Genomic DNA, 27,826 nt, shown 5'->3' with positions numbered 1-27,826 from the left:
TGTAAGAGATAGTATGATAGGTGATGAGGCTGTGGCTTCTGGAGCCAGGCTGTCGGGGTTCAGAGCATAGTTATCTGTCACTTATTTGTAAGGCTTGAACAACTCCATAATCTCTATTTCTTCATCTTGAAAACGAGCGTGACAGTGAAAAGCGCTTACCTCATGGGAGGGTTGTGAGGACTGACGGAGATAATACATGTAAAGCATCAAACACAGCACCTGGCATGGCATGGCGAGTGTCTGGTAAATTTAGCTTTTCCTGTCATCATTCGGAGCCCTGGTGGTGTAGTTAGTAGTTAATAGCTCATCCACTAACCAAAAGGTCGGCTCCTTGGAAACTCTATGGGGCAGTTCTACTCTGTCCTATAGGGTCACTATGAGTCAGAATTGACTCGATAGCAACAAGTTTTGCTTTTTTTGTAAAAGGCAGGAGCCTTGGGTGGTACAGTGGTTAAGTGTTCAGCTGCTAGCCAAAAGGTCGGTGGTTGGAACTCACCAGCTCCTCCGCAGGAGAAAGATGTGGCAGTCTGCTTTGGTAAAGATTTACAGTCTTCGAAACCCTATGGGGCAGTTCTACCCTGTCCTATAGGGTTGCTATGAGTTGGAATGGACCTAGTGGCAACAGGTTTGGTTTTGGATGTAAAAGGCACTGTAAGAGGTGTGGGGGATGCACCAGTGAATAATACAGACATGATTCCTGCCCCAGTGGTACAGTCTATGGAGGAGACAGACAAATAAGTAAATACATTTTAAAACAAAATATAGATTGTGATAAGTGCCCTAAAGTGCTGTAATAAAGAATAAATGCCTAGGGTGCTATAATAGAGAATAACAAGAATAACAGAGAAGGTCTATTTAGAATTCTGGATAAAGATGGTGGATGTGACACACATATAGTTTTATTTTCATCGCAAAACTACAGTAAATGAATTTTTTAAGAAGATGGAACCACAAGGAGGTGGAAAATGGGAGGAAACAATAGCAAACAAAATCTGAGCAGTCACAAAGAGCAGGCTGAGAACCAAAACTACAATGTAAAATCCTCAGATAGCTCAGAAAATGGCAGGATACGGACTTCTGGCATGGAGTTTAAGGAGGTGGGGTTGGAGTGAGGTAAAAAGGAAGACTGGTAGAAAGCTGTTAAAAGAAGTAGGTATAACTTGAGATTTCCTCCTTCATATCATGCGGCTAGATAACTCCCACATTCTTAGCGGAAGGACATTGCCAGTCAGTTCCCACTCGTGGTGACCCCATGTGTGCAGAGTAAAACTGCTCCATAGGGTTTTCAAGGCTGTGACCTTTTGGAAACTGATTGCCAGGCCTGTCTTCCGAGGTGCCTCTGGGTGCGTTCTAACTGTCAACCTTAGGGTTAGTAGTTGAGCGCTTAACCATTTGTTAAGGAGTGACTGGTGCGTTTGAACTACTGACATTTTGGTTAGCAGCCAAGCTCTTAACCACTTGTTAAGTGCTTAACCATTTGTTAAGTGCTTGACTACTAACCCTAGAGACTCGTCACAGAAGCCTAGAGAGGGTATAAAACAGATGGTCTCTGGGCTGGGGGTTCTCCCACATACTGTATTAAAAATAGGGTGATAAATAAATGAACACATGCACACTAAATGCTGAATTCTGAGGTTCCAGCCCTCTCTTCCCTATTTATCTCCCAGATACTGACAGCCAGACCTTTGTCTCAGGGTGGGAGATTGGGGCTTTTCTCTAGGGACTCTGTCCAGTACAAGAGGGAATACCTGAAGCTAGTGATATTGGGAGGAACCACCAAAATGGCCTAGTGATACTCAAAATCAATGAACCCCATCTAGCCACATGCTTAGAGCTTTAAGTAAACTTTAATTTCCATACTCTTTATCATAGATTATAAAGACTTAACCTGACCCCTGAGGAAAGACAGTTCAAAACAAAGAAAAAAAAACAACTATAGACAAACATTAAGCAAGGAGATGATATCGTGTATCTCATGTATAAAAGAATAAGAATAAAAAAACACTCATTTACAAAGAGCTCTTTTAAATTAAAAACACTGTCAAGAATTTGGAACCCTCATGGTGTAGTGGTTAAGAGCTTGGCTGCTAACCAAAAGGTCGGTAGTTCAAATCCACCAGTCACTCCTTGGAAACCCTATTGGGCAGTTCTACCTGTCCTACAGGGTCACTGTGAGCCAGAATCGACTCGACGGCAACGGTTTTTATCAGGAATTTAGAACTCAAGAGAAGGATTGATGGGTAAACTTGAGGAATTCTTCCTTAATGTAATACAAAAAGGCAAAGAGATGGGAAATAGAGAAAAGATTCAACATCTGAATAAGAGGAGTGCCAATATAAGGGAACAAGAAAAAGGGAGGAAATCATCAGTGAAATAATTCAAGGGAATTTCTTAGAACTAAAGGACATGAGTTCCAGATTAAAAGGGCTCAACAAGGAGAAAGCGCAATAAATGAAAACAAGATCACACCAAGACTCACCACTGCAAAACTAAAACATTAAGGCCAAATTTATACAAGATTTAAAGAAGAAAGAAAAATAGGTCACATATAAAAAAATCAGGAATTAGATTGGATTCAGACTTCTCAACAGCTAGAAGACAATAAAAGTCTTCCAAATACAAAAAAAAAAAAAAATTACTTTCAACTTCACCCAAGAAGACTATGAAACAAGTATGAGGGTGAAAAAGGGAAAAAAAAAATTTGCAGACAAATAAGTCCCCAAACTTTTATTCCCTATGTTCAGTAAGCTATTGGAAGAGTGTTCCACAAAACAAGGTTTTTTGTGGAGAGTGAACACAGGAAGGAAGCAAAAGAAACTGAGATCCCAGGATGCACAAGGTGTCTAGAGCAAACAAACAAAATTGAAGCCGTTTGACTCACAAGACAGACATATCCATACCATCTGTCATCATCATGCTTCCTGTCATCAAACCTTCATTTTAACGTCTGGAGTACTGGAAGAATATGCTCCAAATAAATAAGGGAGTAAACAAAGAAAGACGAAGACATTCAGCAAATAGGATTCCAACTCAAGAGAAAGACAAAGGAGATTTCTGGGATGACAGTGAAGGAAAATCTGGCGATGACAGATGTGCAGAAGACCTAGAGAGTTCTACAAAGGAGAATGGAAGACTCCAGGCCAGATATCTCCAAGAAAATACTGGAAATAATAGATCATCTGATGCCACTGACCTTGAGGAAAATTATGTTGACAGGCTATTAGTTGGTGTGGGAAGAATCAGCAATAAAATTGAAAAGAATTAAGAAAAAAAAATCAAGGCAATTGCTAACTTTGAGGGGAAGAAGTAAGAAAGGAAATATAATCAAAGTATACTACAATGCACAGTTCTGTATAAGATATTTGTATCGGCATGCTAATGTAATCACTGAATATTGATTTAAACAAAAAGTGTAGTATCACTGTGTTGGGAGCTTACAGGAAAGGAAGCAGAGGGGATGACTGTATGAAAGATAAATTCTTATTACTATAATAAGAAGTCTATAGAAAGTATAAAAATAAAAAGACAGCCATATTAACATATCCCGTAGAAATTTAAAAAAAAAACCTACCACCATTGAGTCAATTCCAACTTATAGCGACCCTACAGAGCAGAGTAGAACTCCACCTTAGGGTTTCCAAGGAGCGGATGGTGGATTCGAACTGCTGACCTTTTGGTTAGCAGCCAAGATATGTAAATCCCTAAGAAACAGCTTGTTGTTGTTATTAGGTGCCGTTGAGTTAGTTCCCACTCATAGTGCCCCTATATACAACAGAATGAAACACTATCTGGTTCTGCAGGATTCTCACAATCGTTGCTGTTTGAGCCTACTGTTGCAGCCACTGTGTCAATCCATCTCGACGAGGGCCTTCCTCTTTTTCACTGACTCTCTACCAAGCATGTTGTCCTTCTCCAGGAACTGGTCCCTCCTGATAACAAGTCCAAAGTACATGAGACAAAGTCTTGCCATCCTTGCTTCTAAGGAGCATTCTGGTCGTACTTCTAAGACAGATTTGTTTGTTCTTCTGGCAGTCCATGGTACATCCACTATTCTTCACCAACACCAGAATTCAAACGCATCATTTTTTCTTCTGTTTTCCTTATTCATTGTCCAGCTTTTGCATACATATGAGGTGATTGAAAATACCATGGCTTGTATCAGGTGCATCTCGTCCTTAAAGAGACATCTTTGGTTTTGAACACACTTTAAAGATGTCTTTTGCAGCAGATTTGCCCAATGCAATATGTTGTTTGATTTCTTGGCTGCCGCTTCCATGGACGTTGATTATAGATCCAAGTAAAATGAAATCCTTGACAACTTCAATATTTTCTCCGCTTATCATAATGTTGCTTATTGGTTCAGTTGTGAAGATTTTTGTTTTCTTTATGTTGAGGTGTAATCCATACTAAAGGCTGTGGTCTTTGATCTTCATCAATAAATGCTTTGAATTCTCTTCACTTTCAGCAAGCAAGGTTGTGTCATCTGCATATCGTAAATTGTTAATGAGTCTTCCTTCAGTTCTGGTGCTGTGTTCTTCATATAGTCCAGCTTCTTGGATTATTTGCTCAGCATACAGACTGAATAACTATGGTGAAAGGATACAACCCCGACAAATACCTTTCCTGATTTTAAACCACGCAGTATCCCCTTGTTCTGTTTGAACCACTGCCTCTTTGTCTATGTACAATTTCTTCATGAGCACAATTAAATGTTCTGGAATTCCCATTCTTTGCAGTGTTATTCATAAATTTGTTATGATCCACAAGATCGAATGCCTTTGCACAGTCAGTAAAACACAGGTAAACATCTTTCTGGTATTCAGTCGAGATCCATCTGATATCAGCAGTGATATCCTGGTTCCACGTCCTCTTCTGAATCAGCTTGAATTTCTGGCAGTTCCCTGTTGATGTACTGCTGCAACAGTTTTTTAATTATCTTCAGCAAAATTTTACTTGTGTGTGATATTAATGACATTGTTCAATAATTTCTGCATAGTGTTGGATCACTTTTCTTTGGAATGAGCACAAATATGGATTTCTTCCAGTTGATTGGCCAAGTAGCTGTCTTTCAGATTTCTTGGCATAGATGAGTGAGTGCTTCCAGCATTGCATCTGTTTGTTGAAACATCTCAGTTGATATTCCATCAGTTCCTGGAGCCTTCCTTTGTTTTTTGCCAATGCCTTTAGTGCGGCTTGGACTTCTCTTTCAATACCATTGGTTCTTGATCATATGCTACCTCCTGAAATGGTTGAACACCGGCCAATTCTTTTTGGTACAGTGACTAATGTGTATTCTTCCCATCTTTTTTTGATGCTTCCTGTGTTGTTCAATTTTTTGCCCTTAGAATCCTTCGGTATTGCAACTCAGGCTTGAATTTTTTCTTCAGTTCTTTCAGCTCGAGAAATGCCAAGCGTGATTTTCCCTTTTGGGTTTCTAACTACAAGTCTTTGCACATTTCATTGTAATACTTTGTCTTCTTGAGCTTCCCTTTGAAATATTCTGTTTGGCTCTTTTACTTCATCATTTCTTCCATTAACTGTAGCTACTCTACAAAGAAACTGCTAAAGGAGTTAAAAATGGGTTACATCTGGGAAAGGGGTAAAGTGAAGGGGTGGGACAGGGCATCCTGTACTTTGTTGTAAACTTTTAAATATAATTCGATGTTTTAAAATTATATATATGCAACTTTGATAACAAGGAACTTTTTAAAACACCTAACACAAAGCATGGCAAGTGGTATATGATTAATCATAGTTACAGCAAACTGATCACATTACTTTCACATCTTGTTTTTCCTCTGCCCATGGAAAATGTGACATGAAGTCATCCAATGTGTCCACGATAGCATCAACTTGACATTGTTCCAATTCTGTTTTTCCAGCCAAATCTATGGAATAGAGAGAGGCTATTTTATACCTATGAATATGCTCAATTTAATTTACTGTATTTAAAAAATTATTTATTCTTAATAGGCAATATATTCATATGGTTCAAAAATCCAAAACAATATAAAACAGTATCCAATGAAGGCTAGTGTCCACTTCTGCTCCCATCTACCACATTTTACTCCCTTACCTACCTTATTGGTAACCACTTTTATTAATTTCTTATGTATTTTCCATTGTTTCTTTATGAAAATACAAGCAAATAAGAATACGTATCACCCCTTGACATGCCCTCTCCCTTATATCCTAGAGGTCTTTTTTCACAGGTCCCTAAAGGGTGTCCATGCTCTTTTTTCAGCTACATGGGATTCCTTTATGTAGATATGCTGTAACTTAATTTAACTATCCTCAACTGATTGGTTTTGTTTTCAATCTTTTGCTAATACAAGCAATATTGCAATAAATAACTTGCATATACATAATAATTTATTTTGTAAAATAATTATATTTATATTTGCAGATAATTTTGATAATGTTTTTTGGAGCATTTGTTTTCTGCCTGGAAATTATAAGTTCAAAATAACGAGGGTTTTTTCTTTCCTTTCCTTCCATTTGTTGAGCATTTTTGCTAAAAAAAAAATCATTGATCTTCATAAATATTTTCTCACTGATGTCAATTTAAAATTCTTCAGTGCAGAAGCAGTCAAAAGTGAATTGCTTTTATACAACAAATCAAGGAACAGCATACCGACAATGGATGAATTGTATGTAAATTGTACCTCAAAAAACTTAAAAGTGAAAGAAAATTCTTTGATAATTATGAATTCCTTTATAAACTATCTGTATTTTTTGTGTTGTTCAACGTTGATTCTTCTTTCTGACATTGAAAAGTCCCCCAGAACTCTATCATAGGTTCTCTTCACTCATTTTCATCTCTACTTTGACTTCACACTCAGGGTTTCAGCTACCAATTTCATGCAGATGACTCCTCATTCAACATTTTTAGTCCTAAACTCCAGAGCCATATTCTCAGCTTCTCTCTGATATTTTCTGAGTGTCTTCTTGGCCTCTGAACTTCAACAAATCCCAAAATGGAGCCATCACATCCTACCTAAAACCACCTCTTCTTCATTCACTCAACAAAAAATTACAGGGCTCTGACTGTGAGTCAGCCCCAAGTGGGGCTACAGCAGTGAACAAAACAGACAAATCGCCTGCCTGCATGGCAGTTAGGATCGAGTGAAGACAGACATTGAAGAGGTTTGAAGAAAGGTTTAAAGGCTGAGAAAGTTTAAAAAAAAAAAAATTACACAGTGCTATGAGAACAACAAACCACGTCCAAGCTGTCACCTGCCTTGCCACTGCTCTCCTGGTCAAATAAACTGTTCTCCCCCAACATCTATTATCTAGTCTCTATGATGATTCTACCATCACATAACTTTCTCATATTTTTCTCACTCCCTCTCCTTGTCGGTTGCCATCCACACTATTTTAATGACTTTCCTGCCTCTTGTCATGCCAATCAAATATAAAATATGGCGAGAAGAACCTTCCCAAAGTCACATCTGTAGTGATGTTGCAGAAAGGCATAAAAATCTAGATGAAAACCTAAAATTGCCTAAGGAACGAAGTCCATGCTCTGGTTCTTCTAACCAGATCCCAGTCCACTTTTCTAGATGCTTCTCTTTCTACTTCTCCACACTGCAAATTTGCAGTTCTTTTTCTTATACTATTTTTCTCTCTGCCTGGAATGTCCTAACCAGTGATTTTGAATGTGAGGTCCTTGGACCAGCTACATCAGCATCATCTGGGAAATAAGGAATGCAAATTCTTGAGCCCCACCTGAGACCTGTTGAATCCTAATCTCTGAAGTTAGGGTCCAGCAATTTGTGTTTTAAAGCCCCCCAGGTGATTCCGATGCACCTAAAGTTTAAAATCCACTGCCCAAGTCGAAGTCTTGAAATCATAGGCATCTTTTACAGCTCAACTCAAATGTCATTATACTTTGAAACCTAACTTCCATTGTCAGAAATAATCTCCAACCCTTCTGAACTTCAAAAGAACTTCATTGAGGCATATTAGTTTAACAGAGAATTTAATATTTTTTATACATGTAACTCTGTTTCAGAAAGGTGGGGAGGGTCTAATAATTAGAACCCATCTGATTTTTGTGATCTCACCATGTGTCTAAAGCTTGGACCTTAGTGGTGGTGGGAGTGATAGGGTTGTGGGAGGTGAGGTGCAGGAACGGTGATCTGCAAATAGATTAGAAAGAGGGGGCTTTCAAAGAAGCCAAAAGTGACTTTTTACTCAAAAAAAAATGTGAGGGAAGAGATGACAGTGAAGCATAGGATGGAGAAAGGGCATCAGGCAAAGAACAGAACTAGGTTTCTTTTATTTTTCCAATGCCATGGGGTACATCTACAAACAAAACAATCTAAAAGTCAACTACCCACGTTAGGATGCCTCAGGTGACGCTCAGTGGAGGCAAAAAAAAAGACTCCCTTTTTATTTTTTCAGCAGTATTAGGATGAAGGACATCATGGAGTACATGATTTTAATGGTCTGAGGAATTTCAACTTCCATATGCCATACGTATTTCCTATTAACTAATCTTCTCTGCTAACTTATGATACTCATACTCTTTAATGTTTAGGGGTGAGACATACCCGTCAAATTTTCAGCTAAATTTCAATAAGGGCTTGGGAGTGGGGCAAGGAGGTATGGGGCAAGAGGGGGTGGTTGGACAATATAATATAAAATTAATTATCTAGGGAACTCATGGAAAATAGAACTGATAAAGATGGTAGATTTACAACTTTCTAACATTTAATTCCATTTTTCTTTGCACCAAATCAAACCAGTTGCTGTCAAGTCAATTTCAATTCATGACAACCCTATGTGTGTCAGAGTAGAACTGTGCTCCATAGGTTTTCAGTGGCTGATTTTTCAAAAGTAGATCACCAGGCCTTTCTTCTGAGACACCTCTGGGTAGACTCAAGCTGCCAATATTTCAGTTAGTAGCTGAGCTCTTAATTGTTTGCACCACCCAGGAACTCCCTTCTTTTCATTGTAGTGTTCATTAATAAAGTTATTTAATATTGAATATATAACATATATTTTTTTCAGTTATCAAAAAATCATAAACACAATAAACATTTTACCTGTGTTTTTGGTCAAGTATCTTGCTATTGCTAGACTCTGGTGAAGGGTAAGTCCGTCAACTTCTAAAATAGGAATTTTTCCAAATGGAAGAGCTTAAAATAAAACAAATAGTCAACTTCTATAGAAAAACCGAGAGTTATAATACCTCTGTTTTTACTGATATTTGTGGAAACAAAGCATGATTTTTAAAGCCATGGAATTTTTTTTTTTTTTTTTTTTTTAATATACACAACAGAATTTACACCAATTTAACAATTTCTACATGTAAAATTCAGTGACACTGATTACATTCTTCAAATTGTGCAACCATTTTCACCCTCCTTTTCTGAATTGTTCCTCCCCCATTAACATAAACTCACTGCCCACTAAGTTTCCTATCTCATCTTTATAGTTGCTGTTATCAATTTAATCCTATATAGATAGTTCTTAAAAGAGCACAGTGCTCAAGGCAGACATTCTTTACTAGTTAAGTTAAACTATTGTTTGGTTTTAAGAAGACTTCTGGAAATATTTTTGCTTTAAAGTTTAAAGGTTATATCAGGGCAATAGTTTCAGGGGTTCATCCAGTCTCCATTGCTCCAGGAATGCTGGATTCCATGAGAATGTGAAATTCTGTTCTACATTTTCACCTTCTGATCAGGATTCTACTATAGACTCTTTGATTAAAACATTCAATAAAGTTAGCCAGGCACCATCCAGTTCTTCTGGTCTCATGGCAAAGGAGGCATTTGATCATGAAGGCAATTAGGCTATGGAATACTTGAATATTTATTCTGAAAGGGACATTAGACATCATCTAGTAGAATCTTTCCATTTTATAAGTTTTAAAAAAGAGTTGCTCACAGATTTGCTATAGAGTTAGTGACAGAACTGGGTCTAAACTCAGGTTTCCAGTGATATACAATATATTGACTACATGTTATACTATATATTATCTCATATGCTTACTTCTTAACTTAAAAAAACAAACAAAAAACCTTGTCTTAGTTATCTAGTGCTGCTATAACAGAAATACCACAAATGGATGGCTTTAACAAAGAGAAATTTATTCTCTCACAGTCTAGGAGGCTAGAAGTCCAAATTCAGCATGCTATCTCTAGGGGAAGGCTTTCTCTCTCTGTCGGTTCTGGGGGAAGGTACTTGTCGTCAATCTTCCCCTGGTCTAGGAACTTCTCAGCGTAGGAATCCCAGGTCCAAAGGACACACTCAGCTCCTGGCACTGCTTTCTTGGTGGTACAAGGTCCCCGTTCTCCTAGTCCATCTGAGTAATGACGTTACCCCCTTGGCCCCAGCAGGCCGCGTTCTTCTGCCCCTTGAGCATGACAGCCCCGCCCCTTCAGCTTTGGGCAGCAGATCCAGCCCCATCCTGCTAGCACTCGTAAACGGCAGCCCCACACTCAAGAACCGAGCTGGTATAGATCATACTCTTTGAAAGTCTAGAGGCCATGGCTCCAACCTTTGAGACCCCAGAAGTCATGGTCCTACCCTCTGAGACTGAGGCAGCTCTGCTTCCTGTGTTCCTTGTCTCTTCAGCTTCTGCTTCCTGGTTCCTTAAAGAACTCCGCGTGTGTTGGCATTTGTCTTATCCTATCTCTCCTCTGCTTGCTTGTTTAATGTCTTTTATATCTCAAAACAGATTGATTCAAAATACACCCTACACTAATCCTGCCTCATTAACATAACAAAGACAACCCATTGCCAAATGGGATTATAACCAGAGGCATAGAGGTTAGGATTTACAACACATGTTTTGGGGGGACATAATTCAATCCATAACAGCAACAAATATATATATACAACTATAGTACAGACTCATTAAAAAAAAAAAAAAAAACCACTAGTGTTGAGTCAATTCCTACTCATAGTGACCCTACAGACTCATAGTCAGTATCATATTAATATTTTATCTGTAAATCTTACGTTGTTTTCTTGTCAAAAAGTAACATACATTTATTATAGAGAACTTCAAGGGTAGGTAGGTTAGACTGAAATTTACAGTGAGGATCAGAGAAACAATCAACCAAGTTCCTAAAGTTGATATCTAGGTATAGGTGCGAATACATAAATTCACTGGGGGCACAGTTCTGAATTCCGCCGAACGCCTTTGTCTTTACTCAGAGTGTTTTTATTGGACTGACTACACAGCACTGGCTTTTTTCCTATGATATCTTAAAGATACTAAGTTTCTTCAAATATTTGGATGTGTAAGAAGGTATAATCTGGTCTTCCTGGATTAAAATGATAAATGTAAGACCAGTGTATGAAAGCCACAAAGTGACAGATTTCAATTATACATAAGGAAGATTCTTTCAAAAGTTTGCCTCCCTTCTGTTTTCTCTTCCTAGAATTTCATTCAGAAGTTGAACTTCCTAAATTGACTGGCCTGCAATTTTCCTTATACTTCTTCTATTATTTTCTTTTTTTGGTCCCATTGTTCTACTTTCTGGGTGATTTCTTCATTTTTCATCGCATTATTGATTTGTTTTACTTCTATCATATTTTTAATTTTCAAGAACTCTTTTTTTTCTCTGAACATTTCTTTTTATAGCATCCTGTTCTTTTTCATGTATGAAATCTCCTTTCTCTTTGAGGATTTTATAATATTTTTGAACTTTTATTTTTCTTACATCATCTTGGTTTCTTCTGAGTTGCTGCTTCTTTGTTTAATTCTGTTTCGTACTGGAGGCTTCTCTCAAATATCTATTGATTTTTGGGTTGCCATTGCTATTTTTAACAGCAAAAAGCTAACTGGAAGCTCAGTGTACACAGGAGGGTTGCCAACTGATTGGCCTGGCCATTTCATTGAGAGACCTCTATCTGCTCAGCATCTGTTAGACATTTTTCTTGGGCTGGTCATCTTCCTTAGAGAAAATTCCTCCAATTTCTGCCCGAGATATATTATTAGCATGGTTGCAGCATTCTGATTGTAGAGAAGGGGAATGGGGCAGTGGGTCTTACCATTTAGTTCTAGGATCCAACTGAATCCCATCTTCACTATAGCAATGTGTCCTCAGACACGCTTGGTGTCCCAGAAACCCCTGGTCCATCCTCTCTTGAGAGTAACCTCCATGCTTCTTCAAAGGAGGGAAAGGGATTTGGTGATCATACTGCTGCTTCACATTTTTTCATTCAATTCTCTATCAGCTCAGCTTTTAGAGTTATCTGTTGCTACTAATTCCTGAGTATCTCTGGCAATCTCTGGAGTGATTCAACTTGTCTTCTCCTCCAGGCTTATGTTTGAGCCTCGTAGCCTACTAAGTCACATTACCATTGTCGACTTGCTTTCTAGCTTCCAAATGTTTGTGCTATCATATTCTAGCTTAATTTCTTTGTCTTTGTGGGGCTTTGTCTTTTTTTTTTTTTTTTGGTAAGTATTTAATGTTATTAAGGTTTTAAGAGAGAGGAAATGTATACACTTGTGCACAGTCTACCAGGTTTGACCAGGAAGAAATTTTTAATAGACATATCCAATGATGGAATGTGTTGATTAGAGATTTAGTTAGTTCTTGGCTTTAGCAGAAGGGATATCATGGAGGGTTTCAAATACTAGAGATCATTCCTAAGTTGAGTAAGAGATTGACCAGATAACATTTGTAGTAGAAACTACCTCCCAATATCTATTCTCCCCTTCTTTCTCAAAGTAATAAAACCCTGGATTTTTAGCTGAGTAAATGACCATCCATTTAGTCTACGTTTCCCAGCCACCCTTGCAATAAGGTGGGACCATGTGCCTAACTTCTTGCCAACAGAATATGAGAGGCCATGATGTGTGCAACTTCCTGGTCATGCTGTTTCATACTTCCCGTGAGCTGGAATGTGGAAAGAGAATGAATGGTCTTATCCTGCGAGAATAAGGCAACCCCCTAGGTGTGGCAGATCAACAAGGAAGAAGGAGCCTAATCTTTGACAACTTCGTGGAGAAGAACCACCACACCAACTTGGGCTTCTGTGCAAAAGAAGTAAACTTCTATTCTCTTTAAGCCACTTTTGTGTTGGATCTCTGTCTAATAAAGCATTTGAAACTGTATCTTAACCATCACAAACTTTAAGATCCCTGTCAATTCTAAGAACCTATAAAAATATTAAGAGAATGAAACAATTCCATTTTCAGTAACAAAATGAAAAGTCAAGGTGGGATAGGGTATAAGGAACTCAGAGAATTTATATTTAAAACCAAATAGGCAGAATTTGTAATATATACTTTTTATGAATTGAATTGCGTCCCCAGAAATCTCTCTTGAATTCCTGGCCCTTGCACCTGTGGATGTGATCCTGTTTGGAAATAGAGGTTTCTCTTTATGTTAATGAGTGCATACCACTGTAGAATGAATCCTAAACCTAATCACTTCAAATTATAAAAAAATCAGAATAGACACAGACACACACACAAACAGGGGAAGACAAACACCAAGGAATGCCAAGAGTCATGAGCAAACACAGCAAACTAAGAGAGAGGCTTACAGAAGGAATTGACATGGCTGAGACCCTGATTTGAACTTTTAACCCTGAAAACTTTGAGAAAATAAATTTCTGTTCTTTAAAGCCACCCACTTGTGGTATTTCTGTCCTGGCAGCACTAGGTAACTAAGACAATACTATCTCTGTGTGTGTTGCTGTCCATCGTAACTTAATGAAATAATTAATGGATTCAGTTAATTTTCACCTATTTTAAGTCCACAGTCTTAAAATCTCATGTACAAATTCTGATATCAGAAGAAAAGTTTGGATATTAGTAGTAAAGTTTCATCAGAACAAGAATAAGATAGTCTATCCTACCAGGGGCAGGTTCTCTGATAAGAGACAGAGTGGTTGTAGCGCAATAACTTTTTTAAGAAATTGTGCCTCTAAAAAGCATGTGGCAATATTTATTGTTAATGTACCAGTTATCATAATATTATTGTCATTGCCATTATTTATTTATTTATTTTTTAAACTAAAGGGTAAGCATTGTCTACTGGAAAGAATTTGGACTATGGAATTAAAGTGACCTTGGTTTAAAACTGAGCTCTACCTTGCTAGAGTTTTGAACCTGGAGAAATTACCTAAACTGTGTGAGCTTCAGTTATCTCAACTGTAAAATAAGAACAATAATACTTCCCATGTAGAGGTGCCAGAGAAACTAAACGAAATTGAGTCTCTAGAGGATCTATCATGGTGCCACTTAATTTTCAAGTGCTCAATAAGTGTTTCTTTTGCCTTTATGTGAATTTGTAATAATCCAGTCATGAAAATGTGAATTTTAGATATATAAGGTAATTAATATTTGGTTACTATTTCTAGGACACATAACAAGTATCTAGAGAATGATTTCCTACTTACTGAGCGCCATATACTGTTGTTTGATCCCAGGTTTGTTCCTATAGCCAGCCCTCTCTCATACAGTCATATGTCTCATGAAAATTGATCTATTCTTAACTCCAGAGGTGGACTGGATTTTTTAAGGTTATTCCTATCCCCTTTTCAGCGACTGGCTCAAAAATGGGTATTTGAGCCAGGGAGATACGAAGGGTTTGCTGAGGTCTTCTAGAAAAGTTTTTCTTCACTTTTCTGGGAATACTAATAGCAGTAACCCTCTATTTCTCTTAATTTTTCTCACTAATCCTCTCAATGTTTCACGTCGAAAATGTGAGAATGAAATTCCAGCAAACATCTGGCTACCAGCCTGATGACACAGCCAACACACAGAGGAAGAAAATGGATAAAGCCAGCCTTTGAAATCTGCTTTACTTAAGTATGTTTAGTTACACAGTACAATTAATTTCCTTATTATTTACACTATTTTGAGTTTGGTTTTCTGTTAGAGTAGCATAACTGAAACACTGTCAAAACATACTAGATACTTTTAGCATGCCCATCAAATTCCAGTTGTCAAGAATATTGTCTTCAGTATTCCTCCAGTTCAGTTCTTCTGCCAAAGCTTCATACTGTTTTTTTTTTTTTAAACTCCCTCTCTGTGAGGTTTGTGCTTTCACCTCTAATAGTAAAATTGCTGGGTCATATAGCATTTATTTATTTTGCTTAAGCTGCTGCTTCTCAATCTAAATCTACACAAGGTTCCAAAAAAAAAACTTTTATTTTTCTGTTTCCCTGAGGAAAGACAAAATGTTCTGAAAGTATATTGTCATGAACTATTATTTGTGTTACTTACTTGATTTGATATCAGGCCAGTCAGCTGGTTCTATTCTGTAGTCTTCATACTTTATGTCCAAATACGCAAATATATAGCGAATAATTTCTGCTCTCCCTCTCATATTAAAATAAGTGAGTTTGTAGTTCGGCATAGTGTGATTCTGGAATGAGAAAAAGGGAGGGATTAGCTTAACAACCCTCTAGAGATGTATCAACATTTTTCTTTTTGGACTTTTTTGAAAACTTTATGACTTCTTTTGAGATAACTGGGGATATTAGAAGATATTTCAAAACCAAAATTATAAATCACTATCCTAATAACACAGAAATAAGATCATCTCTCTCTCTCTCTCAGCACTAACTGGAACATTCCAGTGAAATAATCAAATTCAAATTGTATTTATGAAAAAGACAATGGCGCTGCCATTAGCCTCTTATCATGTGTGATGTTTGTTGTATTGTGTGATTGCTTTGGTGATACAGCTAACTCAGAGTTTGTGAGGACAGCTGAGTAGAAGCCAGGTACATGCAAGAGGAATGAGAGCCAGCCATGCCAACTGGTCACCCTCACCATTCCACCAGCCATGGCTTTTCCCTCTAGGAATCAAAGACTTAGGGAAACATTCCTGTCTTTTCTCTCTTATACTATCCATGCTGATGAGTTTTGGGAAGTTTGATTATAATATGTTTTGGTGACTTTCTTTTGGGATCTACCTTATGTGGGGTTCGATGAGCATCTTGGATAGATATCTTCTTATCTTTCATGATATCGGGGAAGTTTTCTGTCAACAAATCTTCAACAATTTTCTCTGTATTTTCTGTTATCCCCCCTGCCCCCGTTCTGGTACTCCAATCACTCGTAGGTTATTTCTCTTGATAGAGTCCCACATGACTCTTAGAGTTTCTTCATTCTTTTTAATTCTTTTATCTGATTTATCCTCAAATAAGTTGGCATCAAGGGCTTTATCTTCAATGTCACTAATTCTAACTTCTACTGCCTCAATTCTGCTGCTATGACTTTCTAGTGAGTTGTCTAACTCTGAAATTTTGTTGTTAATCTTCTGGATTTCTGATTGCTATCTCTCTATGGATTCTTGCAGCCTATTAAATTTGGCATTATGTTCTTGAATAACTTTTTTAAGTTCCGCCACTACTGTGTCTGTATGCTGCCTGGCTGTTTCTGCATTCTGTCGAATTTCCTTTTTTATTTCTAGAAGAGTTCTGTATATTAATCTTTTGTATTCTGTCTCTGGTAATTCCAAGAAGTTCTCTTCCTCCAGAGAATTTATTGATTCTTTATTTTGGGAGCTTGCTGAAGCCATCATGGACTGCCTCTTTATGTGACTTGATATTGACTGTTGTCGTCGAGCCATTAATAATTTATTATAATTTTATTTTGTGTTTGCTTAGTGAGACCTAGCTTCTTATTTTGTTTTGTTTTGATATGCCCAGATAGGCTGCTTGTGTGCACTAGTTTGATTTTTGACACCTTTTGATCTCTAATGTCCTGTCACCAGGTAGTTGTTTCTGTAACTAAGTATGTGCACGCCGGAGTTCGTTAAAATTTCCTATATGGGATCAGCTCGGGTGTGCAGGCAGTCGATCACCCAGTGTGTGATGCAGGCTCTTACCCCCAGTCCTAGAGAGGCATGGGTGATTGGTGCAGACTCTGGCTGTGGTAGGGGATCACGCGCTGAGCCAGGCAGGGGGCCGATGGCTACCCCTGAGAGTCTGAAAGAAAAGCGTGTCCCAATTCTCTAGGGTGAATAGGTAGGTGAGTTTTGCAGCCCGGCTAAGAGCGCCCCACTATGTTGGCTGCAAAGACTCGAGGGCACCACTTTTTCTTGAACTCCTGTAGCAGGTGACTAGGCACTTTAGCAGCTATCACCAGTCCTCAAGACCCTGCTGCAGATCGATGAAAGTGCCTAGTTGAGGGGCAGGGCTGTTTTGAGGATCACAAATCTGCCGTTCACAGCTGAAGCAGTTGAAGTTAAACTTCAGATGTTTGCCCTGTTGTACTGTGGTAGAGAGGGCTAACGCCGTTGAGATGGGTCCCCACAAGTCTATACAGGGGTATATGGCACTCAGTGTCTGCGGACCCCTGATTTCTATGGCCAGCAAAGGAGTTGTGCTGACCCTGTGTTCCTGGCCTAGAGGAGCCAGCAGCTTATTTGTTCCCTCTCTAAGGCCAGGAGAATGGGTCAGGGCGCCTTTTGGGATCTATTTCCGGCCCAGTGGACTCCAGGTGCAGAGCGGGGAGGGAGGCGGTAAAAGGAAGAGAGGTTTTTCCCAAATCCGGTGCAGAGAGCAGAGATAGGAGGTAAAAGGGAGAGAGGTTTTTCCCAAATGGGTTTTTTTTGTTTGTTTGTTTAACTCGCTGCAAAAGGGTGCACGCATGTATTTATCCTAGCCTCTTGGGAGCTGCTCTTCACTGGTTTGGAGTGTCCAAGCAGAATCTCTGCTGCCGGGTCTCTCTTGATGTGGAAACTGCTTCTCGAGCACGCGCGCACAGCACAGCTGTTTGCCTGCTTCACCGAGGGCTGGCATGGCACTGTCTCTGCTGTGTCACTGCCGCGGCTCTAGCGCTCCTCACCTCCTCCAAACGATCTTCCTCTTCGGTATGACTCAGATGGATTTCTTAACCTTGCCTTGTTCAGGGCTGCCAGATGTTCACATAGAATCAAATCACTTGTTTTTCCAGGTCTTTGTTGTAAGAGGGATATAGGAAGCGTCTAACTAGTCCGCCATGTTGGCCACCTCCGTGCTGATGAGTTTTATTGGGTTGTTTGCACTGTACAAACACATCCCTACTTGGTGACTTCTGTTGGGATGGGCCAGTGGTGAGCATATTCCTCCAAAATCTCTCTAAAGGAAGAAAACAAACTTCCTTACTATTTCAGAAACTTTGCTAATCCCAACTGTATTGGTTAGACGTATGTCATTATAATTTTGTGAGTTTTCTAAGATTGGATCATTTCATTTTTATTGTTTATAACCAGTTGATTTTTAAGCTCTTATAGTGGAATGTGTTGTAATTTTATAATGATCAGGCAACTAAAAAAAAAGCATTTTTGTTTGAAATTTAGTTCTGCCACTCAACTGTGTATTTTTTGGACTAGATGACATAAACTCCCTGAATTTCAAAGCCCCCCTTTTTTTATAAATGGAGAAATTAATATGGATTTGGAAATTTAATGAAATAATGCATGTAAAGCACTTAACACAATGCCAAACACTTACTAATTATTAGTTATTAATAATAACAATTCTGTTCAATAGTCAAGAATAAACACTGTGAATACAGTGCACTAATAATAATAATCAAATAAATAAAAACAATATAATAATTACTTATTTAAAGTGGTGAGTTTAAATAGTTTATTCTCTTATAGGGAAGTTTTTCAAAGGAAATTAATAGAATATTACATAAAAGGAAAAGTTGGGATTACCCTCAAAACAAAGTTCTATCTGAAATCATGTCACATAAAAGGTCAAACATAAATCATAAGACTCTAGACTGCAAATTTCAGACCTCAAATTCATGCATTCATGGAGTCTACAGCTGGAGAGGATGGCCAGGAAATAACTGGTTGTTTATCTAGATCCACTCAAGGTCCAGGAAATGATGCTTATCTTGGTTATCTAGTGCTGCCATAATAAAATATACTACAAGTGGGTGGCTTTAAAGAAGAGACAGTTATTTTCTCACAGTGAAGGAGGTTAAAAGTCTGAATTCAGGGTGTCAGCTCTAGGCGAAGTTCCTTTTGTCTATTTCAGCTTCTAGTAGCTATAGGCAATCCTTGACGTTCCTCGGCTAGTAGCTGCCTCTGCCGTGTGTGTGTCTGTCTTCACACAGCCCCTTCTGTCATGGATTGAATTATGTGCCCCCAAAAATGTGTGTATCAGTTTGGCTGGGCCATGATTCCCGGTATCGTGTGATTTTCCCATGTGTGGTAAATCCTGCCTCTATGATGTTAATGAGGGAGGATGGGCGGCAGTTGTGTTAGTGAGGCAGGACTCAATTTACAAGACTGGATTGTATCCTGAGGCAATCTCTTGAGATATAAAAGAGAGAAGTGAGCAGAGAGACAGGGGGACCTCATACCATCAAGACAGCAGTGCCGGGAGCAGAGCGCGTCCTTTGGACCGGGGTCCCTGTGCAAAGAAACTCCTAGTCCAGGGGAACACTGAAGAGAAGAAGGCCAACAGAGAGAAAAAGCATTCCCCTGGATCTGACGCCCTGAATTTGGACTTTAGCCTACTTTGACTGTGAGGAAATAAACTTCTCTTCAATAAAACCATCCATTTGTGGTATTTCTGTTATAGCAGCACTAGACGACTAAGACAGAATTTGGTACCGGGAGAGTGGGGTGCTGCTCTAACAGATACCTAAAATGTGGAAGCAGTTTTGAAACTGTGAATGGATAGAGCAGTGGCAGCAACAAAGGACCAGCAGCAGCAGAGAACCTGCAATAGTAGAGAAGCGGCAGTGGCAGAGAACCTGCAGTGGCAGAGAACAAACAGCAGCAGAACCAGGAGACCAGTGTGAGATGGTGCTGGAGCCGACCCAAGGAGCAAGAGAGTTGAGTGCCTGTGAGCACGAGGCTTTCTGGTGGAGTGGGGTGCCTCCGGGCACTTATTGGTGGAGCTACCGAGCTTTGGAACACTTGCCCCAGCAGGGCAGATGTGGGTGTGAGGCCCGAGGGAAGCAGAAGCTGAAGAGACAAGGAACACAAGCAGCTGAGCCACCTGAGTCTCAAAAGGTATGGCCATGACCGCAGGGGTTTCAAAGGGTGGAGCCATGGCCTCTGGTGTTTCTAAGGGTGGAGTTGTCACTTCTGTGGACTAGGAGAATGGTACGCCTAAAGCCAAGGGAGCAGAGTTGCTGTCCCAGGGGGCCTGGAAGGCAGAGCTGAAGCTCAGGGCCCATGGGCCTCCACTCAGAATCCAGAGACGGTGGGAGGGCAGGGCCATTGTGTAAATTGTCTCGGAGAACAGAATATTATTTTCAAAGCCTTGAGGGCTAATGTAATGTGTTCTGCTGACTTGCTTGGTGCCTGTTATCCCTTCTTTCCCTCCAGTTTCTCCCATTTGTAATGGAAACATCTAGCTTGTGCCTGTTCTGCCATTGCACCTTTGGAAGCAGATAACTTGTATTCTAGATTTCACAGATGAAGGGGAATTTTTGGATTTTGGACTTGGAGTTAAGACTTTTGCTATGATATAATGGGGTGAATATGTTTTCCATGTTGAAAGGATGTGATTTTTTGGGGGGCCAAAGTGTGGATTGTTGTGGATTGAATTATGTCCCCCTCACCAAAATGTGTGTAGCAATTTGGCTGGGCCATGATTCCCGGTATTGTGTGATTTTCCCATGTGTGGTAAATCCTGCCTCTATGATGTTAATGAGGAAGGATGGGCTGCAGTTGTGTTAGTGAGGCAGGACTCAATTTACAAGACTGGATTGTATCCTGAGGCAATCTCTTGAGATATAAAAGAGAGAAGTGAGCAGAGAGATAGGGGGACCTCATACCATCAAGAAAGCAGTGCTGGGAGCAGAGCACGTCCTTTGGACCAGGGTCCCTGCACAGAGAAGCTCCTAGTCCAGGGGAACACTGAAGAGAAGAAGGCCAACAGAGAGAAAAAGTCTTCCCCTGGAGCTGACGCCCTGAATTTGGAATTATAGCCTACTTTGACTGTGAGGAAATAAACTTCTCTTCATTAAAACCATCCATTTGTGGTATTTCTGTTATAGCCGCGCTAGATGACTAGGACACCTTCCCTCTGTGTGTTTCTGTTTTTTTTTTTTTTATAAGACACCACTCGGAAATGATTAGGGCCCACCCTACTCTGGTATGACCTCATTAACATACCAAAAGAAAATCCCTATTTTCAATCAAGGTCATAAATACAAGTACAGGGATTAGGACTTCCACATTTCCTTTTGGGGGACACAATTCACTCCATAACACTGGTGATGAATTCCTAGCAAATCCATTTCTTTGACCCCTGAATTTCCACGCCTAGATGTTGTGGAGGGGAGGTGGTGCTCTTGTTAGAAACGAAGAGCTAACTATAATCATTTCTTCCCCCGCCCCAATCCATTAGCCAGTCCAGTCCCCACCTAAATGAAATATGGGACATACCACACATATCAATATGAGAGGAAATGTTCTCTGCAGGGAGAAGAATTGACAAGAGTAAACTAATAAAAATTCCAAGACTTATGGCCCCAAATTCTTTGGGGGAGAAATATGCATACAGGAAGTTCAAATTTGGGGGAACAAATTAAGGTCCCATTAGAACCATGGGACTGTTTTCCAAGTTACTTAGAAATGTTGAGCTTAGAAAGATATGAGAGTACAAAAGTTGTACATTTTTTAATATGGAGTAATAAAATTCTTCCTGAAAAAGAAAGCATTTTATGTTATCATAATTAAGGGATTCTTCTTATCTAAAAAGGAAAAGCATAATTGTTATACTACCTTGACCTATTTCTTTTAAATCTCAGAAAACAAAAAAAAAGCCACCTGTCATTCCTAATTACAGTTTCCATTTGAAAAATATTTTATAGATTTTATTAATTTTTGATGTCAGAGGTTAATGTTTCCACAGCACAAAATACATATTTTTTCCCTATAAACATTATGTATGTGTATAGATTCATTTTTGTCCATTATGATCAGCATTAAAAATTAACCATATAACATGTTCATATCCATTTGGTCAAATACCACATAAATATTAATATATACCTCCTGATTCTGAATGAAACCAAAGGGATTTCTGTTGTTGCTATTTGTAAAATTATGCAATTTTACATTACATTTCACTTAAGAAGACATTTAAAAAGTTTTAGCAGAAGCTGGTAGTTATCTGTATTTCTCTGCAAATATATCTTTAAATCTGAGATTAGGAACATGTCCACAAACATCTGACAAATGCTATCTTTCCTTTTAGAACATCCTTTCAACAGTCATAACTCATTAATGAAGCTATATTTTAACATCACATTCCTGTAGTTACTTGCATAATTGTATTTTCTACTGAACGTAAGTCTGATTTGTTCAGACTTACGTTGCAGAAAACAGCTTTCTTGATTTCTATAGCCACAAATTTCCAAACTTGAAGACTTTTATTTTTCAGGTTATATGTGCACATTTTTATAACAATGAAAAATAAAGTTGGAAACATTAACTGATTTTAAAAATCCTTCTATATTTTATAAAGCTTTTGCGTAAAAACAAAAGAAGGAATTCCAAGTAAATATTTCTATGGCCAATGAAAACGGATAAGGAAATTTGAAATAAATGACCAAAATAAGTACAGAAAATACCATCTAGAAGAAAAAAAAATTTCCTCTTATTGCACTCAGCAATGTATTTCTGTAACAATATCCCATTTTGCTAAAGGCTTTATCTCATAAGAATGATGGACTAAAAGGATGATGGTAAAATGTATTCCCACCCACCCCAAGGGGTGCAGTGAAGAATAAGCTCATGGGCTCATGAATGGTAGAAGGGACTGTGTGGTTTTGGAGTCACCTCTGCCACTGTCTATTTGGATGGCCTTGGGCAAGTCACCTGTTTTGAGCGTTAGTTTTCTCACCTATAAAATGTTAATGAATATAATGTGTGTTTAAAGTACCAACACAGTGCCTGAACATATTACTGTTCAAAAACAAGGGAAGGAAAATAGATGAAAGAAATGAAGGGAAGGAGGAAAAGAGGGAGGGAAGAAGGAAGAAAGGAAAAACATGGTTCCCACTTAGTGGAATGTACAGACCAAGTATGATGGTTTAGGTTATGTGTCAACTTGGTTGGGCCATGATCCTCAGTGGTTTGGCAGTTATGATGTAGTTAGGCTTTTTAATGGTATAATCACCTCCATAATGAGATCTGATATAATGTGATCACCTCCATGATGAGATCTGTTGTGCACAGCCAATCAGTTAAAAGGGAGTTTTCTTGGGGGTGTGGCTTGCATCCAATACAGGTGCATTTTCTGGCAAGGTTTGCTGGCTTTTGCTTGCTCTAGATCCTGCAGCTGGCTCCTGTTCATCTGACCTCCAGTTCTTGGGACTTGAGCTAGCAGCTTACCTGCCATTCCTTTTGCCATCTGCTCAGTCTCCAGTGTTACAGCTCTCCTCACTTCCTTCTGAGTCCTCACCAGAATTGTCTTTGGTGTCATAATTCCACCAACAATCTTTTCAAGGCAACCTAGGCTTTTACTATTAGTCACCTTAAAACTCTTCCAGCCTCTATCCATTCACAGTTTCAAATCACTTCCACATTTAAGGTGTCTGTTAGAGCAGATCCCACTCCTGGTACCAAACTTGGTCTTAGTTATCTAGTGCTGCTATAACAGAAATACCACAAGTGGATGACTTTACAAAGAGAAATTTATTCTCTCGCAGTTTAGGAAGCTAGAAGTCCAAATTCAGGGTGCTAGCTCCAGGGGAAGGCTTTCTCTCTCTGTTGATCTAGGGGAAGGCCCTTGTCATCATTCTTCCCCTGGTCTAGGAGCTTCCTGGGCTGGAGAATTTGAACACTGGGCTCTCCAAGGAGGGATAAGCATGTTCCCTGGGTACATGGAAGTTCTGTGCTGAAGAACACCCCCTCCCCCGAATCCTTCTTCCAGGGTGGAGACAACAGCCGGGGTATAAGAGATTGGAAGATTTATTTGAAGGGACAGGCACCGGTAACAGCAGAATCCCTGGACCTGGTAAAAGGCAGAGCTGGGAGAAAATAGCAGCAGAGACCAGAAGAAGCAGAAGCCAGAGTTTGCTGAGTGGAGAAGTGGGGCAGCAGAGCAGTCTGAGAGAAGTGGGCTGAGAACTGTAACAGGCATGGGGCTGCAACAGAACCAGAGGCAGCTGAGGCCACAAGCAGACCCCCTGTCTCAGCTAGCAGCAGAAACCCCAGCTGAGAGTAAGAGGCCCAGAGGAAGCACGGGGTCCTGCCCAAGGCGCAGGGAGGCTTGTCCTAGGCGTGGGGGTGGGTGCTGTCTGAGGCACAGGGGGACCTCCTACCACCAAGAAAGAAGTGTGGAGCGAGTGCATCCTTTGGACCCAGGTCACTGCACTGAGAAGCTCCTAGACCAGGGGAAGGTTGATGACAAGGACCTTCTTCCAGATCTGACAGAGACAGAAAGCCTTCCCTTGGAGCTGGCACCCTGAATTCAGACTTGTAGCCTCCTAAACTGTGAAAGAATAAACTTCTGTTTGTTCAAGCCATCCATGTGTGGTATTTCTGTTAGAGCAGCACTAGATAACTAAGACACCAGGTTTGTATGATTTGATTGGACTTAGATCCTAAAAATCGTATTTTTTATAAACCCACCCTGCTGAAAGACATATTAAAAATGAAAAATAAAACATAGACTGAGAAAAATGAAAAATATATAGTTGGATTTAAAAGTAAGATTAACATCACCTGGACCAAAATGAACAGAAACAAAATGCAGTGAGCAGGACCCCAGTTTCGGGGTAGACAATGATCAGTCAGGAGTTTAGCTCCTTCAAAAGAAAGGAGAGTGAAAGTACTCCATACAAGATGGAAGACTAAAGGAATTCACTGCTTAAACCAGAGCCTCCCAGGTTTTTCTATAAAATAAAGTAAGGTCTAATATACAAACCTCTAGCAAGACTTCTATGAAAAGGCTTGTAATTAAGATAATGTAATACTGGTGCCAGCTTAGACCTAACGTGGTATAGAGTCTCACACTAGAACCACACACACATAGAAAGAAGTGACTTCACAGCGGGGATATAAGGAAACTGGACTAAAATGGTTCCGAAACAAAAGAGGAAAATACACATTATTAGACTCCAACTTTACATCAAAAACAGAAATAATATCCAGATGGAGTATAGACCTAAATATGATTTGACTGGCCTAGAAAAACTCCAATGTCATGCTGGACTCTTATTTTCTGTTAGCTTCATTTCTGAATCCTTACATTGCCATTATATGTTAAGAATCTTAAGTGGAGTATGCATGAAAGCTGCCTATATTTCCAGAAATGATAGAGACAGGAAGTTAACAAATAGAGCGTGCTTAAAGATCTGCTTTACTCCTAAAACTAACCGCTGGCTTCCTTCCACTTCAAAGAAAGTCCCGTAAAGTTCCTTATTCAGCAGAGAGATGAGAACCCTATCTAGAATTGTGTTCAAACAGTAAAAAAATGCGGTTTCTCAAAGAACATATGAATGGATGAATAATAAATATCCTGGATAGAAACCTTAATATATAAACTTCTTGGATAGAAACTTTAATACATAAACTCGTATGAAGGTAGTCATTAAAAGCAGAAGATTTAGCTCTTAACATGTGATAAATGCTTTACATGGGAAATAGTAGTGTTTTTGAAGTCTGTCTTGGTACTTTCTGTTTCCTAGGTTTGTAGCTCTTTTTACACTATCTAGCACGGATATATTTTAGCTGATTTTAAAAAAAAAAAATGCAGAATTAAATCCCAGAGGCAATTTTAACCTGGTTGTTGATAAGTTACAAACTACTGTGATAAAATCTATTTAATTTTAACTAAGCCAAGATTCTATTCTGTAGATTGCCGTACAAGCACAGTAAAGAATAATCTCAAATATTCTAGTCTCTGTGCCAGAAAGGTGACAAAAATCCAAACTTAACTCTCTAGCAAAGGAGGCTAATAACCAATTGATTTGTTACACATTTAATAAAGATTTAACAGGTAACTGTTAAAAGGGGTAGAATTTCATAAATAATTTTAATGGATATAAAACTTTAAAAATGAGATAAGTATTAACCATTTTACAACTCAATTTAAAACCTAAATACTGTTTATCCTGGTTTATTTTATTCATGAGAGCATTGGCCAACTTGAACTCTTACACTTAAATAAAAGACATCAGGAACTTCAAACATACTTAGGAATGCCAGACACAGTTTCATATATATATATATATCTCAAGTAATAGTGCAACAACTTGTGAATTTAAAGTATATAAAGACAAAGATTATTTGTGAATTTGCCAACAGTTCTTTGCTACATTGTAACTTGACCAGTAATAAACCTATAAAAAATGTCTTGGCACAGAGCATAATGCCTGCACTCCCACTGTATAGACTGTGATGCTTTGAAACGGGAAATTTGGATTCAGGCAGCAATCACGTGAAATGCTATTGTTTACGTTGGAACCTCTTGCACATATTGACATTAAATAACAGCACCTCACTACACGCTAACAGCGAATGGTAGAGAATGCTGGTTTCCCTCATTTCAGTGTCCCCGGGCACCTCTAGTTCAGTTCTGGAAAAGTTACCAGGTTAAATTGTAGGATAATATATTTGTAGAAGAAATATGAGAATCTTTTGTTAACTGAGGAATTTTGTTAACTGAGAGATTTCAGTGAAACACTGCATATTAAAATTTGAATTGGCAAGCTGGATCTATATTTTCCCGTTTAAAGACCAACTAAATATTATTTTAAATGGTTCCTCTCATTAAAGCCAAAACAAGAGGCATTATTAAAAACATCCTTTGGGAACTGTGAGTTCAGATTCCCTATCCAGGGTGAATTTCTTAAACTATCTCTGAAACCATATGATGTTAGATGGATTTGTGGGCAAAAGATGGAGATGCGTCAGCAAAATGTGTCTTAAAATTATAGAAAATATTACCAATAAAATTCCTGAGCTTTAAATTAAAAAAGAAAGTGAAGAACTGTGAAATGAAATTCCCTACTGTGTCACACATTGAAAAATCACTTGGGAAAATTCTAGAAGAATTCACGAATCCTAGACAGAATTTTTCCTCCAGCGTTGACTATGGTTTCTAAGTTAAAATCCACTTGAAGGAATCTTTTAAAATCTCCTATACCTATATTCCCCTTAGAAATTACCATTTGATTTCTACACAGTCACAGACATAAGAGGCTCCAGTTGAGACAAGGTTAGAGGGCAATGCTGAAAATAGGTCACAAAACATTGTCTCAGTCACACATAGGACATGACAGTAATAAAAATGAAACCCCAAAGTAAAAAGTGAAGAATCTCATTTCTTATCTTTGTGGAGTTCAATAATATCACTTACTTGTGCTGTATTTCTGCAGTCTCTGGTGTCTTCTACACTAGAATATCTCTGCACTTCGGTTTATATGACTATGTGATAGCCAGTCATAAGCCAACGAGAGAAGAGATGACTTACTTCCGTTTACGTCTCTTCCTCCATTCGCTGTGATGAAATATATGTGCTGAACAGGTTAAGCCTGCCAAGACTTCTGGTTATTCTTGGCATTTTATAGGATCTTTGTGTATAAAAAACCTAATACATTTGCATACCTGTTGCCATTGAGTCGATTTCAACTCATAGTGACCCTGTAGGACAGAGTAGAACTGCCCCATAGAGTTTCCAAGGAGCGGATGGTGGATTCGAACTGCCGACTTTTTTGGTTAGCAGCTGAGCTCTTAACCACTGTGCCACCAGGGCTCCAATATATTTGTATACAGTTGGTAAAGTCAAAGTTATAGGCGCTTATGTGCCCCTATTGCTACATGTTGATTTATTTTTTAAATCTTACACCATAGGCTCCTAGAGAATGAAAAACCTGTGTACAATTGAATCTTCCTCACAGATACACACATGGCTTGCTTCCTAGCTCATTAGG

General features: G+C 38.9%; 1 protein-coding gene across 3 annotated transcripts in view; it reads right to left on the bottom strand.

Moving 5' to 3' along the window:
- Positions 1-27,352, bottom strand: part of HPGDS (hematopoietic prostaglandin D synthase) — a 42,410-nt gene extending 15,058 nt beyond the window's left edge. For 2 of the 3 annotated variants that reach the window (XM_023741347.1, XM_023741349.1), the window contains exons 1-4: positions 27,253-27,352; positions 15,200-15,341; positions 9,051-9,143; positions 5,779-5,888 (exon numbers count right to left, since the gene is read on the bottom strand). In XM_023741347.1, coding sequence (XP_023597115.1) covers positions 5,779-5,888; positions 9,051-9,143; positions 15,200-15,332 — 336 coding nt within the window. In that variant the 5' untranslated portion in view covers positions 15,333-15,341; positions 27,253-27,352. Of the gene's footprint in view, positions 1-5,778; positions 5,889-9,050; positions 9,144-15,199; positions 15,342-15,894; positions 15,931-27,252 lie in introns of those variants that run through there. The other variant, XM_023741348.1, reaches the window with a different exon arrangement.
- Between the last annotated feature and the right edge of the window lie 474 nt (positions 27,353-27,826).

The sequence above is a fragment of the Trichechus manatus genome, unplaced genomic scaffold (genome assembly GCF_000243295.1).
Source record: "Trichechus manatus latirostris isolate Lorelei unplaced genomic scaffold, TriManLat1.0 scaffold00178, whole genome shotgun sequence".
Taxonomy (NCBI): Eukaryota; Metazoa; Chordata; class Mammalia; order Sirenia; family Trichechidae; genus Trichechus; species Trichechus manatus.
Note: the sequence above shows the minus strand (reverse complement) of the source record. Positions and strands in the feature narration are given on the sequence as shown.